At 38.3% G+C, this 15,376-nt stretch overlaps 1 protein-coding gene across 1 annotated transcript in view; it reads left to right on the top strand.

Annotated features, from left to right (window-relative positions):
• Positions 1-473: 473 nt before the first annotated feature.
• Positions 474-15,376, top strand: part of SPATA9 (spermatogenesis associated 9) — a 29,151-nt gene continuing 14,248 nt past the window's right edge. Inside the window, exons 1-3 of the mRNA XM_055565118.1 lie at positions 474-638; positions 2,357-2,445; positions 14,065-14,292. Of these exons, the coding sequence (XP_055421093.1) occupies positions 2,380-2,445; positions 14,065-14,292 (294 nt within the window). The 5' untranslated portion in view covers positions 474-638; positions 2,357-2,379. The remainder of the gene's footprint in view (positions 639-2,356; positions 2,446-14,064; positions 14,293-15,376) is intronic.

The following is a 15,376-nucleotide window of genomic DNA, read 5'->3' as shown; positions in this document are numbered from 1 at the left end:
GAAATCTATTCGGTGTTCTGTGGTGACCTAAATGGAAGGGAAATCCAAAAAAAGGGATATATATACACACATATGGCTGATTCACTTTGTTGTATAGTGGAAACTGACACAGCAGTGTAAAGCAACTATATTCCAATAAAAAGAGGATACTGTTAGACTAAAAGCTAAACATTTGCAGTCACTCTAAAGAAAGATGATTCTTTACCTTATAGGAGGATTTATCTAGGGTTAGTTATTGTACTTTTAAAGACTAAAGTTCCCTTAGTACATTTCAAATAATTCAATTTACAAACATCCTATTTACATGCAAGCTACCTCAAAATTTTAATTCAAATTTTTTAAGTATGGAATACTCAATCATGAGTTGTAAATAACAACAAATAACTAAAGATAGCCACTGACATTATTTCATCTTACTTTGTCTATAATAATGTAATATATAGGCATAAAATATGATTAAATAAAGCCCCCAATATTAAATATTATCAGATATGGTCACAAATGTAAGTAGGGAAAGATGGGATTTTTTTTTTTTTTTTACTTATCACCCTGTCTTTTTCCATCGCTTCCTTTGCAGGGAGAAGGCCATTAAGAAAAGACAAAAAGAATTTCATTAGCATAACTAACAACAGAGCCAGGTAAGCTTGGAGTATGGGAAATATTAACATGATATGTTTTCCTATAGATTTTTAAAAATTTTACAGGATGCCTAGGAGGGTGAGATGGATGAGAAGAAAACCAGGTGAAACAATTGGGAGCTCGGACATTGAGGATGGGAGATGGAAAAAATAATTTGGGAGTTGATGGGAGTGGAGAACACAGATGACCGAGAGAGAGAGAGGTCCTAACGGGTGTTACTCTGGTAGACTCTGATAGCCAGGTGTCTTAATAGTGCAAATAAAGAGTTTCATTTTCATGTAGACTCCCAGTTCATGTGTTCACCACTGTCTAATAATATTTTCTTTCTGGCAGTAGATTTCACATTACAAATGGTAAGGGTATAGTTCTCTTTAGCATCAGCTTTCTGATGGAGGGAAGCAGGTGGTGTTCAGGGGCGGAGAGGTGGTGATGCTGTGATGGAGAGTGTTCTCATAGAGGTGAGGACCGAGGACTGGGTGAAACCTGGGGATCTGGCAGGCACCACAAGCTAGAAGGATCCTGCGATGATCGTTTCTCTTTTCCTGGTAGTTCCCTTACACAGACCTCCAGCTGCCAGTTTTATGCTTGCTGAAGAAACCCATCTAGCTACAGTTAAATATAAAGGCTTCAAATTAAAATGGATTTGAGTTGACCAACTAGCTCATCCACACTAAAATATAACCTTTGCGACCCTGTGGACTGTAGCCTGCCAGGTTCCTCTGTCCATGGGCTTCTCTAGGCAAGAATACGGGAGTGGGTTGCCATGCCCTCCTCCAGGGGATCTTCCCAACCCAGGGATTGAACCCAGGTCTCTTTAAGTTGACCTTCATTGGCAGGTGGTTCTTTACCACTGGTTCCACCTGAGAGGCCCAAAATATAATCAAGTCTGCATGACATGCAGTTCTTTCCAGCTTTGACAAGGGGAAAATAATGGTTGTCTGAAGTGGGAAAGTACTTGAAAGGACAAGGATGAATAAAACGGAAAGGTGAGATTTTGAAGAAGGCAAACCAAAGACTTCATGATTTTGCCTTGGTCTGACCTAGTGAGCCTCATTTGGGTGAAGGGAAAACAGTCTGTGCAGAAGTCTCTTTCTGAGTTAACTGCTGGTGTTTCTTTCTCGCTTGGCATCAAAGGTGAAGCATTTCTTTTAAAGCGTATGCCAACTCTTTCCAAAGGGAGCTATGTTCTCAGATGATCCAATAATTAAAGTATCACTGCAGAAATTGAGACAAAATTCAATCCCTATTGCAGAACTCCTTGGTGTGCTTCATTTTTAAATCTCCCCTTGTGGCTCCAAACACACTCTTCCTCTTCTTAGGCCCAGAGTGATTTCAGAGGATTCTGTAGCAAGTTCTTAGAGGCCCATTGTGCAGTAACAAAGAATTCGGAACTGCGGGTTCTGTCCTCGCTTGCTTCCCTGAGTGGGAAGGCTACCCTCACCCCTCTGGTAGAGGAGGATGGGCAGTGCCCAGGCCTGCAAGCTTGCTGTGAACTAGGAACTCAACATGCCAATCAAACCTGTTGGGTGGATATGTGGGCAGGTGTTGAAGAACTTTTCTGGAAGAAGTATGCACACTATTCTTGTGAAGGGGATCGGGGTATGGAAACCGGGAGTTAAATCCCCAAGGTGGACGCAGCGTTCCATGTTCTTTTGAATTATGTCTAGGAGATTTTTAGTTAAGCATATTTTTACCCCCTAATTTCTTTTTGTCTTAGTTGAGGGGATCCAGAAAGTAATCATGGACCTTATAGATGAGTTTAAAGATGAATTCCCTACCATCCTCAGATTATCACAGTCTAATCAGGTAATGTGATTTTATAACTTTGAAAAGGATTGTAAAACATATATTGTATTTTTAGTGTCATACCAATTACTGAATTTGTGATTATGAGATCAGTATTTGAAACTCAGGAAAACATTCCTTTCACCTCAGAAAACACCACTTCAACTCTGACTCATTGGAAGGAGTCTATGTAAAGCAGAAAGATTGTGGGGCAAGGAAGTGAGGCAGATAGAGGGATTAAGTTTAAGGACAATCACTGTACCATTAGATTGGAAATCTAGAACATTCTCATAGCTATAGTTGCAACATAGTTTATTTAAGATTTGCTTAATGTAAAAATCAGAAAAATATCTAGATATACTTTAACTAAAATCTGTGGTAATTAAGTAAGTGAAGAAATATAACTGATAAAAATGATTATCACGGGAGAGGTAACTATGGCACGAGTGTGTGTTTTAATGTGGCAAGAAAATAGTGATATCAATTTCAACAAAGTATATATGCATATGTTTTAAAAACCTGTTCCAAAAAAGGTTTAAGATAAGATACGGGAGTGGAAGGAGCTAGGTAGAGAATCATAAAGACATTTGGTCATGAAAAGGTAACATTTGTTTAGGGGACACATGTAACCTAATTTACTCAAAAGTACACAACTCTTACTGGAAGAATGGTTTCAGTCATTTTGGCCACAGTCAGAATAGAATATGTTGTAAAGTTATATGGTGCAGTAACAACCTGCTTATCCAGAAATCAGGCTTTTGGCAATGTCAACATGAGGGACATAACACCAAAGGAAGGAAGTGAAGCCAAAGAGTACTCTTGAGTAACACGGTAATCACAAAGTCTGTATATTTCATTCCAAAGGAGAGGCGTTAGCGCTACCTTTAGCCATTCATTCAGACAGCTGGCATTAGACATTTAATAAATCCCTTGCCTGGATATGGAAGAAGGAGGACAGAGGTACACAAGACAGCATTCCTTCAGTCAGTGAGCTTAACCTGATGGACACAGAGTTATAAACAAGTAATTGTGATGAAATATGGTACGAGGCACATACAGTTTAGAGGCAGGAGTGACTCTACATACAGCAATCAGAGAAGACTTCATGGAGGAAAGATGCTTACACTGGGTCTCAAAGGATGAATAGGAGTTTTCAAGTTGAAGAAAGGGATAAGGTAAGTGGGTAGGAACAGGGGGAAATATTCCAATGGAAGTACTGTCATGCTAAAAAAGTATGAAATGTTATAGCATATTTCCAGAATGTCAAGTAAATTTGAATAAATGGCATCACCCTTAGGTCTTAACTTTGGGAAGGAGTGATACTGAAATATAAGTATCTGGCTGCACAGTGGTAAGATGGCATCTAGATGGTGGTTGGCTAAGTAGGGTCGAATAAGTCTTAAGGCTCTAGTGGGCAAATCAGACTTTGTAATTCTATATTTTAGTCCTAGTAACGAATTGCTTCCTTTTATATGTATTCCCATAGTCTTGGTATAAATTATTTTGAAACATGAGAGACTTTTCTTGGCCATGCTCTGGATTATTAAGGAAACAGCTGCTTGGTCTAGGAGATAAAATGGTTATGGTCAGCACAGTAGTGGCAATAATTATTGAGAAAACGTCAAGGTAAAGTCAAGGAAGCCTAGGCCTGGAAAGGCCTATTGTCCTTCCAAGCTATGCTTCACTATTGTCAACATGAGAGAAACTGGGTTTTATTTAATTAAAGCTGCAACTTTCTTTACAGTTTCCTTCATCTCTTCCTACCCTGTGCATAGCCTCATTATCACTGGAGCCATAAATATGCTTTATGGTGAAATAGATTGATATTCTGATCCCCAAAGAACTCTAAGTTCCTATTTCCAAGTCACTGAAGCCATTTCCTTATAAGACCCACACCCCACCTTTGCAAAGAAGAATATGAACATAGTTAAAGTTATTTGATTTCTGATTTTCAAAGCACACTGTTCTTTTTCTACCATTTACTCTGAAGAATATGTTGCTGAGATTGGCAGGAAACCTGAGTAGTTAGGGGATATTGTAGCACATTGAAGTTATTTGCTCTCCAAAAATAAATTATCCAGAAAACAAGGTTAATATTCTGTCCTTAACTAGGTTATTGTTAAAAAGCAGGTTGTAAATGTTGCAGATTTTATTTCTAGTATTGTCTGTAGTTCCCAAACATCCCGAAAGGATGATCCTGATTTTAAGACTACTTAGAGGGCTTTAGTAATTGGACTGTATTTTAAATCTCTAAATTTTGTGATTAGTATTTAAATCTTTTTTTTTTTTTTTTAATTTTAGGCACCTATTTAAGAAAAAGCCATGTTGCTGGCCTGGGTTAAAAAAAAAAGATTTGATGGGAGTGATGGTAGAATTTTTATAGAAGAATATACCCAGAATAATGGTTATTAAATAATTCTTCATGGCTAAAGATTTTTAAGGACATTGTTTCCACCCCCCTCACCTCCCCAGGGCTGGGGAAAGTTAATTTTAGAATTCTGGCTTGAGGTTCTGGCCTCTGAGGTCATGTATTGTCCACTCCCTCCCTTCCAACTAGCCCAGACCCCAAAACCTTCAGTATCCACATCTTTTAGTAAAAAGTAAGTTTTTAAGGTTTACACTTGCAAATTGCAAGTGATTTCTATAAGAGGACTTTAAAATACTAAACTTTTAAGTTTGAACAAATAAAAAATACAGCTATAATTAGGGAATTAAATTTTTTTAGTTCAAATAATCTTTACTTGGATGAGAGAAAATTTTTATGGTATGTAAGGTCAAATTTACTTATGAAAAGTAGTTACATAACCCCCTTTTTTGGTCACTATCTTGCATTTAACTATGTACTACAAAACTGAGGATTGTAGACAGAGTACATTAGAATCCATGCAAAACCTGGATTTTTACAGCTGTAGATACGTTTTTCTGAACTCTATGCTTCTTTTTTTTTCTTTAAACATGTGGTACGAAAAGTGCTGGTATGACCAAACCAATTTTCTTTGCCCAGTGTGCAGCAAGCCTAATGCTGAGATGCTGAAATTTGCAGCAGAGAAGGGGTTTATTCATAAGACAGCCAAGTGAGGAGACAGAACACATCTCAGATCCATCTCCCCAAAGGCAAGGGGCTTGGGATGCATATGGTGAAGAGTGTAGGGTAGTCAGAGGTGCAGGTGAAGGTGTTTGGAGGCAGGAAAAACGTGAGCTAAGGTCTGCTGTCTGTAGGCATATGGGAGTTATATGCTTCTTCACGGGATGCCTGTTGAGAAAATGTTGGTGTTAGCATGATCTGAGGGTGCAGCTTTTGGCCCCCTGATGTCAAAAAGTTACCCATTGCACACCCGAGCAGGCCCAGTTGAATGGTCATGTGATCTTGACTAGTTTGAACTGGGAAAGATTAGCTCCATGTTCCTGAAGCAACCATTACTAGCAAGCCATATGTCAGAGATGTTATCTATAGGAGGCAGTTAAAGAAGTCTTGTGATAAGCCACGTGACACTTGGAAGGTACACAATTTGCAGAAACAGTTAAGGCAAGCTTGATCAGTGAAGGCAGATCAATGAAGCAGAGAGTGTTTTGTTTTGTTTTGTCTTGTCTTTTTTTAAAAAAACAAGTACTTCCCTGCTCTTCTGTAAGACTAGCTCAGGAATTGTTAGTCACCAGTTTCTGTTAACGCTATGGGGTACATCTTCAGAGTGGGCTTTTTAACCCCATGGGGCACAGTTTCACTGGGGATGTACCAGTGATGTCTGGAAATTGCTTCTATTGGTATATATAGGGGTTTCTAAGTATAATGAGAGTAGAACTGTAGCTAGAGTGTTCTGTAATTCAGTTGTATTTTTGTCCTTGCTGAGTTTTTTGTTTTTGTGGGGTACTACCATTATTGGGAAAGTTGCAGAGCACAGTGTGCACTGAAAACTTCCTAGATGGTTTCTTACTTAATATTTGCTATATTTTCCCAATGTTTCTCAACATTAACTTGTTATATTTTTCATTCATTCATTTGAATAAATATATTTACAGAGCATCTACTGCTTGACAGTCACTATTCCAGGCACTGGCGAAGGATCAGTGAGCCAAACGGATGTAAAACATTGCTTACATCCTAAACAAACTTACATCCTAAAATAATACACCCCCAAACTTATATCCTAGTCAAGTATAAGAACAACAAACAAGGAAAATAAACTACATATTATGTTAATAGTAGATCTTAAGGAGAAGAAAACATAGCCGAGAAGGGGTGTGAAGTGTAAGGGAGGGATGGGGGAACAGTTGATGGGTAAGGTAGGGTGACCAAGGGGGTCTTAGTGAAAAAGTCATTCTTGAATTGAGACTTGAAGGAAGTGAGGGAGCAAACCTTGGTGTCCTTGAGGACTAGATTGGCACCGTTAGTCCAGAGTCCCTGAGATGGGGTCTACTTAACAAGCTCAACAAGTAATGAAAGAGGGCAAGGGAGAGAAAAAGACGATGAGGCCAGGGAGGTGAAGGAAAGGCAGTCTTCGTAGACCATTGTAGGTACTCAGGTGCACACTGAGTGCATCAGGAGGCCACTGACTGCTTGAGGACAAAAGCAAGATAGGGTCTGACGTAAGTTTTAATTATATCTCTCTGGCTTATGTGTTGAGGAACAGAAAGAAAGTAGGTGAGGGTGGAATCAGGGAGTCCACTGAGGAGGCTAATTTTCAAGTCTGGAGAAAAGAGGATAGTGGCATGTGAACATTAATGGAATGAGTTGTTGGTACTGGGGCTGGTGAGAAGTGGTCAAATTCTGGGACTATTCAGAGAAAGAATTGAATAAGATTTGCTGACAGACTGGTTTCAGAGATGTAGGGTAGTAAAAAGCCGGTGTTACTAGAAATTGGAGTTCAGCATTAAAACTGCTGATGACAGAAAAATGGGCACCACTCTGGAAAAAAAGAAAAGAGGAAAGCAGGATGTGTATTCAAAGACTGGAGCTCAAATAGTGGAATCTGGAGCAGGATCCTTGAGTCACTCTGACTGATGCTAAGTTTCTTTGGTAAATGGTCTTTAAGCCCCTTGTTTATCTCTGAGGTGGTGGTGGTTGGGAGTTGGACTTTCTTTTCTGACATTTGGTGGTATGCTCAGATGATGATGACAAAAAGAATCATCTGAATGTGCATACTTTGCAACAGATTCCAGGATGGTTAGGCCGGGGGTCAAAAAATTTTAGAAAGAAAAGAAAGAAATGAGGACTTCTTAATTTGGGTTCAACATTTAAATTTACACATGTGGTTTGGTAAGAAACTACATAGCATAAAGTGAAAAGAAAGTGAAGTTGTTCAGTCGTGTCCGACTCTGCGACCCCATGGACTGCAGCCCACCAGGCTCCTCTGTCCTTGGGATTTTCTAGGCAAAAGTACTGGAGTGGGGTGCCATTTCTTTGATAGCAGACAAAAAGGAAAACTGGTACTTCAATGAGGAAGAACCTTTTATTTAAAATTTTCTGTTAGAGCTAATTTAAAAAGTAACTCACTGAAAGTAAGAGTGAATTGGAACCAACAGCATAAACTGGTGACTTTTTTTTTTTTTTAAAGAATGTCTCTTTCTGCGTTTTAAAAAATATAAATAGCCTTTTCTCTGATGTCAATTTTGTATTCTCAGAGCCATGAAGAACCACTCAACATGCACCCCTGTGCCCAGATTTGGTTTCTAATACTGTTCTTCTTAAAAGCAATGATGGTCTTCTTGGGAACAAATTGATTCCATGTTTTGTGGTAGGGAAAATAAAAGGGATCAGAAACATCTTGTTGTTAAAAAAGTAAGAATTCTTTCAGTTATCTAGGAAAGTATCAAAATGCCTTCCTTAGGCATTTTAAAATGGAAGCAGAGTCATCAAATTGTAACCATTTAAGCATTAAAGGAAACAAAGATGATATTAATTAGGAAGAGACTGAGTCTGTTGGAAAATGCCATAAACTCAGGAGGAAACTAAAATGAGAAAGATAACCAAAAGTGCAATAAAGCTTTACTATAATGCACACTTGAATTTTTTAAAATATTGTTTGTAATAAATGCTGTATTTTTGGTCAACACAAATTTTATGAACCTTACAGGAGAGTTTTGATTAGTAGATTATCAATTACAAATAGGCTTATTTTTCTACAGAGATAAAAACTTAGACAATTTTGTAAAAGAGGAGAAAGTTGAATGGATCAATCTAGTGTAATGTTTGGAAGAATGCATCAAGATTGGTTAATTGAAATACACATGCAAAGTCAGTGAATCCAGGCCAATACAGATCACCAAGATTTTGTAAAGGAACTGACAAAATCAGGACAGGGAAACTACAAAATGTTAATATTTTGCAGCTGAAAAAATGAAGGTCCCTAAACACTAACGACCACATAGGCAAGGTTTCAGTAACGGTGGGACTGCACATATCCCATTTCTGTTTGACCTGGCAATATGGCCCTCACCGTCTGATTATAAATTATAATGAGAGAAAACGCAGTACAGTCAGCTCTCAGTACCCGGGATTCAACAAACCTCTGATTGAAAATATTCAGGAAAAAAAATTCCAGTAAGTTCCAAGAAGCAAAACTTAAGTTTGCTGATTGCAGACAACTATTTATATAACACATTGTATGAGGTTTTATAAGTAATCTAGAGATGATTTAAAGTGTAAAGGAGGATGTGCCTAGGTTATATGCAAATACTGTTTTATATAAAGGACTTAAGCATCCACGGATTTTGAGATGCTTGGGAGTCCCAGAACTAACTAATCCACATGGGATACCGAGGGAAAACTGGAAATTGTGATTGGAAGTAAAACCAAACTTTTTTCAGCTGCTCTGCCTTGAGGAGTTGGGAGGAAGAGGCAGTGCAGCAGAGCGTAAGGTCACAAGAGATTGAATCTGTTTATGCAGGAACTTTGGATACTGCAGACCACGTGGTTTCTCCTCGAGGTGTGCTTGCGGCCAGCTTAGATAATATCAACTGGTTGCACCTGAGTATTTTTTGTGCTTGTTCTACCTACCATATAACTGCTTGTAAGGATTGCTGTGCTCTAAAGAGGCTTGGAATTATAGCAACTGTAGAAGCCCACAGCTTAGCCCATCCTCTACTGGAGACTAGGAGGACTGAGACCACAGGTGGGCTAATGGGACTTTTCAGCAAAGTTAATAGACTACGCCACAGTAGGATACCAGATGTTGCAGAAATACATCTTCATTGACAGGCTAGAACAGCTTTTGATTATCTCCAATGGCAAATGCTGATGAGTAAGAGAAGTACTGAAATTTGATGACAAAAACAACACTAATAAAATTATGACTGTAGGATAAAAGCTGAGGCATTTAAAATAAAGATACATCATGTTAGCCCTTAAACAAATATGATGTTTATTGTAGATCAAAAAATCCAAAAGATATTTTGAACTTAGATATTTGGACTCAACAAATAAATGAGATTCAAAGTTGCTTCTTTTTGTTATTAACCAACTCTTTCCTCCAAGTTATATACTGAAAAGCCAGAATCAGTTCAGTTCAGTCGCTCAGTCGTGTCCGACTCTTTGCGACCCCATGAATCGCAGCACGCCAGGCCTCCCTGTCCATCACCAACTCCCGGAGTTCACTCAGACTCACGTCCATTGAGTCAGTGATGCCATCCAGCCATCTCATCCTCTGTCGTCCCCTTCTCCTCCTTCCCCCAGTCCCTCCCAGCATCAGAGTCTTTTCCAATGAGTCAAAAGCTAGACTAGCTCATAAAATTACTTAAATGAATAATGGAAATTATATTTGTCTGTTGCCTGGAATGCAGTCTAACCACATTGTAAGTAATTTCCCTGTGGTTCACTTTCTGCTAGAACAGAGAGCTACATGTCATGTGTTTTAGAAATGCCAGAAGTGTTTTCTGTCAGAATGTTCACAGAAGATTTGAGGTTTTCAGAACTGAAAGTATTGTGAGCTTGTTTAGTATATAGCTGCTGCTGCTCCTAAGTCGCCTCAGTCATGTCCAACTCTGTGTGACCCCATAGACAGCAGCCCACCAGGCTCCCCCGTCCCTGGGATTCTCCAGGCAAGAACACTGGAGTGGCTTGCCATTTCCTTCTCCAATGCATGAAAGTGAAAAGTGAAAGTGAAGTTGCTCAGTCGTGTCCGACTCTTAGCGATCCCGTGGACTGCAGCCCACCAGGCTCCTCCACCCATGGGATTTTCCAGGCAAGAGTACTGGAGTGGGGTTTAGTATATAGGGCTTTTGTTTTATTTTTCTTTTAAACTGTACAATGCATAGTGTATGTGTACTATATTTTAACATTAAAAATTAAAATCATACTTTGTGTGTATTATGTATGTATGCTGTACATTATATACAAGGATGTCCATCGACTCTCACCACTTTTATTCAACATAGTTTTGGAAGTCCTAGCCACAGGTATCAGAGAAGAAAAAAAATTAAAGGAATCCAAATTGGAAAGGAAGAAGTAAAGCTGTCACTGTTTGCAGTTGACATGATATTATACATAGAGAATCCTAAAGATGCTACCAGAAAACTACTTGAGCTCATCAATGAGTTCAGTAAAGCTGCAGGATACAAAATTAATATTTAAAAATCTGCTGCATTTCCATACACTAACAATAGACCATCAGAAAGAGAAGTTAAAGAAACAATCCCATTCACCATTGCATCAAAAAGGATAAAATACCTAGGAATAAACCTACCTATCAGAGAAGGCAATGGCACCCCACTCCAGTACTCTTGCCTGGAAAATCCCATGGACAGAGGAGCCTGGTAGGCTGCAGTCCATGGGATTGCTTTCACTTTTCACTTTCATGCATTGGAGAAGGAAATGGCAACCCACTCCAGTGTTCTTTCCTAGAGAATCCCAGGGATGGGGGAGCCTGGTGGGCTGCCATCCATTGGGTCGCACAGAATCAGACACGACTGAAATGACTTAGCAGCAGTAGCAGCAGCAGCAGCATGGAGGTAAAAGACCTTTACTTGGAAAACTATAAGACACTAATGAAAGAAATTGAAGACACACAGACAAATGGAGAGATATACCATATTCTTGGATTGGAAGAATTAATATTATTAAAATGATCATACCACTCAAGGCAACATACAGAATCAACATAATCCCTATCAAAATACCAATGGAATTTTTTTTTTCACAGAACCAGAACAAATAATTTTAAAACTTATATGGAAACACAAAAGACCCCAAATAGCCAAAACACTCCTGAGAAAGAAGAACACATGGGAGGAATAATGCTCTCTGACTTCAGACTATATTACAAAGCTATAATAACCAAAACCGTATGGTCCTGGTACAAAAATAGACACATAGGTCAATGGAACAGAATAGAGAGCCTAGAAATAAACCCACACACTTATGGTTAACTAATCTATGACAAAGGAGGCAAGAATATACAGTGGAGAAAAGATAGTCTCTTCAATAAGCAATGCTAGGAAAACTGGACAGCTACTTACATAAGAATGAAATTAGTGTTCTTTAACACCATATATAAAAATAAACTCAAAATGGATTAGATACCCAAATGCAAGAGTGGATACTATAAAATTCCTAGAGGAAAATATAGGCAGAACACGCTGACATAATTTACAGCAATATTTTTTTGGATCCATCTCCTAAAGCAAAGGGAACAAAAGCAAAAATAAACAAATGGGACCTAATTAAACTTAAAAGCTTTTGCACAGCAAAGGAAACTATTGATAAAAGGAAAAGACAACCTACGGAATGGGAAAAGATACTTATAAATGATGTGACTGATAAGGGGTAATATCCAATAATATTGATAATATATAAACATTTTGTGAAATTTAACATTTAAAAAGTCAACAATCTGACTTTAAAAATTGGCAGAAGAACTCAACAGACATTTTTCTAAAGAGGAAATTCAGATTGCTATCAGGCACATGAAAAGATGTTCATCGTTGCTAATCACCAGGGAAATACAAATTAAAACAACAATGAGATATCACCTCACACCTGTCAGGATGGCTGTCACCAAAAAGAACATAAATAATGTCGCTGAAGGTGTGGAGAAATAGGAACCCTCCTATGCTGGTGTTGGGAATGTAAACTGGTGCAGCCACTGTGGAAAACAGTATGGCAATTTCTCAAAAACTAAAAATAGAACTACCATATGACCCAGCAATCAACTCCTGAGTATACATCCAAAAAGTTAAAAACATTAGTTCAAAAAGATGCCTGCACCTCAGTGTTCATAGCAGCATTATTTACAATCGCCAAGATATGGCAGCAACCTAAGTGTCCACCAACTGATGAATGGATAAAGAAGATGTGTTACACAATGGAATACTATTTGGCCATAAAAATGAAATTTTGCCATTTGCAGTAACAGAGATGGACTTGGAGGGCATTTGGCTAAGTGAAATAAGTCAGACAGAGAAAGACAAATGCTGTTCTTATCACTTATATGTGAAATCTTAAAAAGTATAATAAACTAGTGAATAAAACAAGAAAGAACCAGATTCAGAGATATAGGGAGCAACTAGTGGTTACCAGTGGGGAGAAGGAAAGGGGAGGGGCAGCATAAGGCTAACAGATAGAAAAGGAGTTACTATGGGATTATATGATACCATAAATTGTAAGCACTGTAGAATTTAAAGATCTTTTCATTTAATTAAAGAAAAAGGAAAACCAGAAATCTCAAGTTAACAAATTTAGCACTTTACTGTATATGGGAAGACGGAAGAACCTGGGCTCATTAACATCATTCCTTTGCTCTGTCTGCACCTTAACTAGTAAAAAAAATTTTCAAGTAAATTGTGCATTATGTATATATGCTATATTTTATCACTTAAAATTTTACAGTAAGCTGGGAAAATATTTGTAAGTTTTGAATAAGGATTGTTTGAAAAATTCAAACATTGAATGATATTTGAATAAGAATTATTTACTTTTGAAAGAGCTCTTTTTAAAAAATGCAAGAACAGATAAATAAATCCAGAGACAAAATGAAAAGCTTTTGTCTTTAGGCTCATAAGTTAATTCTGGAAATGGCAACCCACTCCACTATTTTTGCCTGGAAAATTCAGTGGACAGAGAGTCTGGCGGGCTACAGTCCATGGGGTCCCAACATCGGACACGACTGAGTGACTTTCACTTTCACATCCTAAGGAAAAAAATCATATATTCATATAATTATTTAAATACAAGAATGGGATCCGTGAGCTGTATGGAGGGTAGGAGATAATTATTGGACACCTAGTATCAGGCACAATGTACAGTTAGGTGGCACTTGTCTCTGCCTAGAGATTTTTAAAATGTCCTGGAAACAAATGGGTGGTTGCGGGGGTTTCAGGAGGAATGGAGGAAGGGAGCAGTGTGAGTGAAATAAATGAAGGGGATTAAGAGGTACAAATCTCCAGGTATATAATAAGCAATGAGGATGCAGTATGCAGCACGAGGAACATGATCAACAATATTGTAATGACTTTGTATGGGAACAGATGGTTACTAGACTTATTGTGGTGTTTGTTTCATACTGTTTGCAAATGTCAAATTATGGAGCACACCCAAGACTACCATACTATTGTACATAAGCTATATTTCAAATTAAAAAAAATTTTTAATAAATAAATAATGCACTGGAGAATCACACATCAGTCACTTTTCAAAGACTTCTTTTCCAGAAAAGAGAACCCATGCAAAAACCATCCAAAATCAGAATGGCTATCGCTTTAGCCAAGATCAACCGAGGGACATTAATTCAAGGATTAAACAGCATTTCCAGATCCTCCAAATCAGTTGCCAAACTTCTGCAGCCTCAGCTTGCATGCAGACTTTTAGAGTTAAGGGCCATATCTCATCGTTTGCTCAAGGAAGTTAATGCACCAAGGCAACCCCTGTACAACATACAGGTAAGTGAACATTGCATTTGCTCAGGATGTGGGTCTTTTTGTAGGAAATATTCTGAAACTGCACAGTATGAAAAATGAAAATGTAGCACATTTGACTGTCCTAGATGTAAAACGAACAGTTGGCTAAGAGAAATGAATGTATGAGCCTTTTTTTCAGTATAGTATGTTCTCTGGTTTAAATAAATCTGAAATAGGAAGTAATCAGACTTTTTTCTCCCTTGTTATTCGATTGAACTAAATGAAACTTTTGATTTCAAATGGTTCAACCTAAATCAGTTCAGTTCATTTCAGTTGCTCGGTTGTGTCCGACTCTTTGGGACCCCATGGACCACAGCACGCCAGGCCTCCCTGTCCATCACCAACTCCTGGAGTCTACTCAAACTCATGTCCATTGTGGGCTGCCATCTATGGGGTCGCACAGAGTCAGACACGACTGAAGCGACTTAGCAGCTGCAGCAGCAGCATGTCCATTGAGTCAGTGATGCCATCCAGCCATCTCCTCCTCTGTCGTCCCCTGTAAGCATGCAAATTACCATTTATGTCAAACCTATAAGAGATTCTACAAGAAGCCTTAAAAATGATTGTGCTTTGTGCCCTTCTCCGTATAACCTTGTTATGTCTCCAATATAATCTTTGTTTGATATAATGAGTATCTTTAGCTGTAATCTCATTTTGATAGATGTGTCAATGTTCAGGTCTGTTTCAAATTCCATGTTCTGTGTTGTTTTATTGAGACTCTATTATATTGAGGACAAAAAAGCTCTAAGTTTTTCTAGACCAGTTTCTTTTTTTCTAAACTTTATGGCACACAAACTCTGAGTTTTTCGATCTGGGCATTATTCAAAACATTCCTTTGTTAAAATGAGAGTTAAACCAGAAAGGATATGTATTAGTTTTTGTAGTCAAACAACCCAGAGTTGAGAAGCTTTCAGGCATAGCTGGATATAGTACACAATACCTTCAGGATCCTCTTTCTTTCTTTGACTCATCTCTTGGTTCAGATTTCTCTGTGTTGACTCCATTCTTAGACTGACTTTCTCCTCACGGTCACAAGATGATTTGCAGTTGTTCTCAGGGGCTACAT

The sequence above is a fragment of the Bubalus kerabau genome, chromosome 1 (assembly GCF_029407905.1).
Source record: "Bubalus kerabau isolate K-KA32 ecotype Philippines breed swamp buffalo chromosome 1, PCC_UOA_SB_1v2, whole genome shotgun sequence".
Classification (NCBI taxonomy): Eukaryota; Metazoa; Chordata; class Mammalia; order Artiodactyla; family Bovidae; genus Bubalus; species Bubalus kerabau.
Note: the sequence above shows the minus strand (reverse complement) of the source record. Positions and strands in the feature narration are given on the sequence as shown.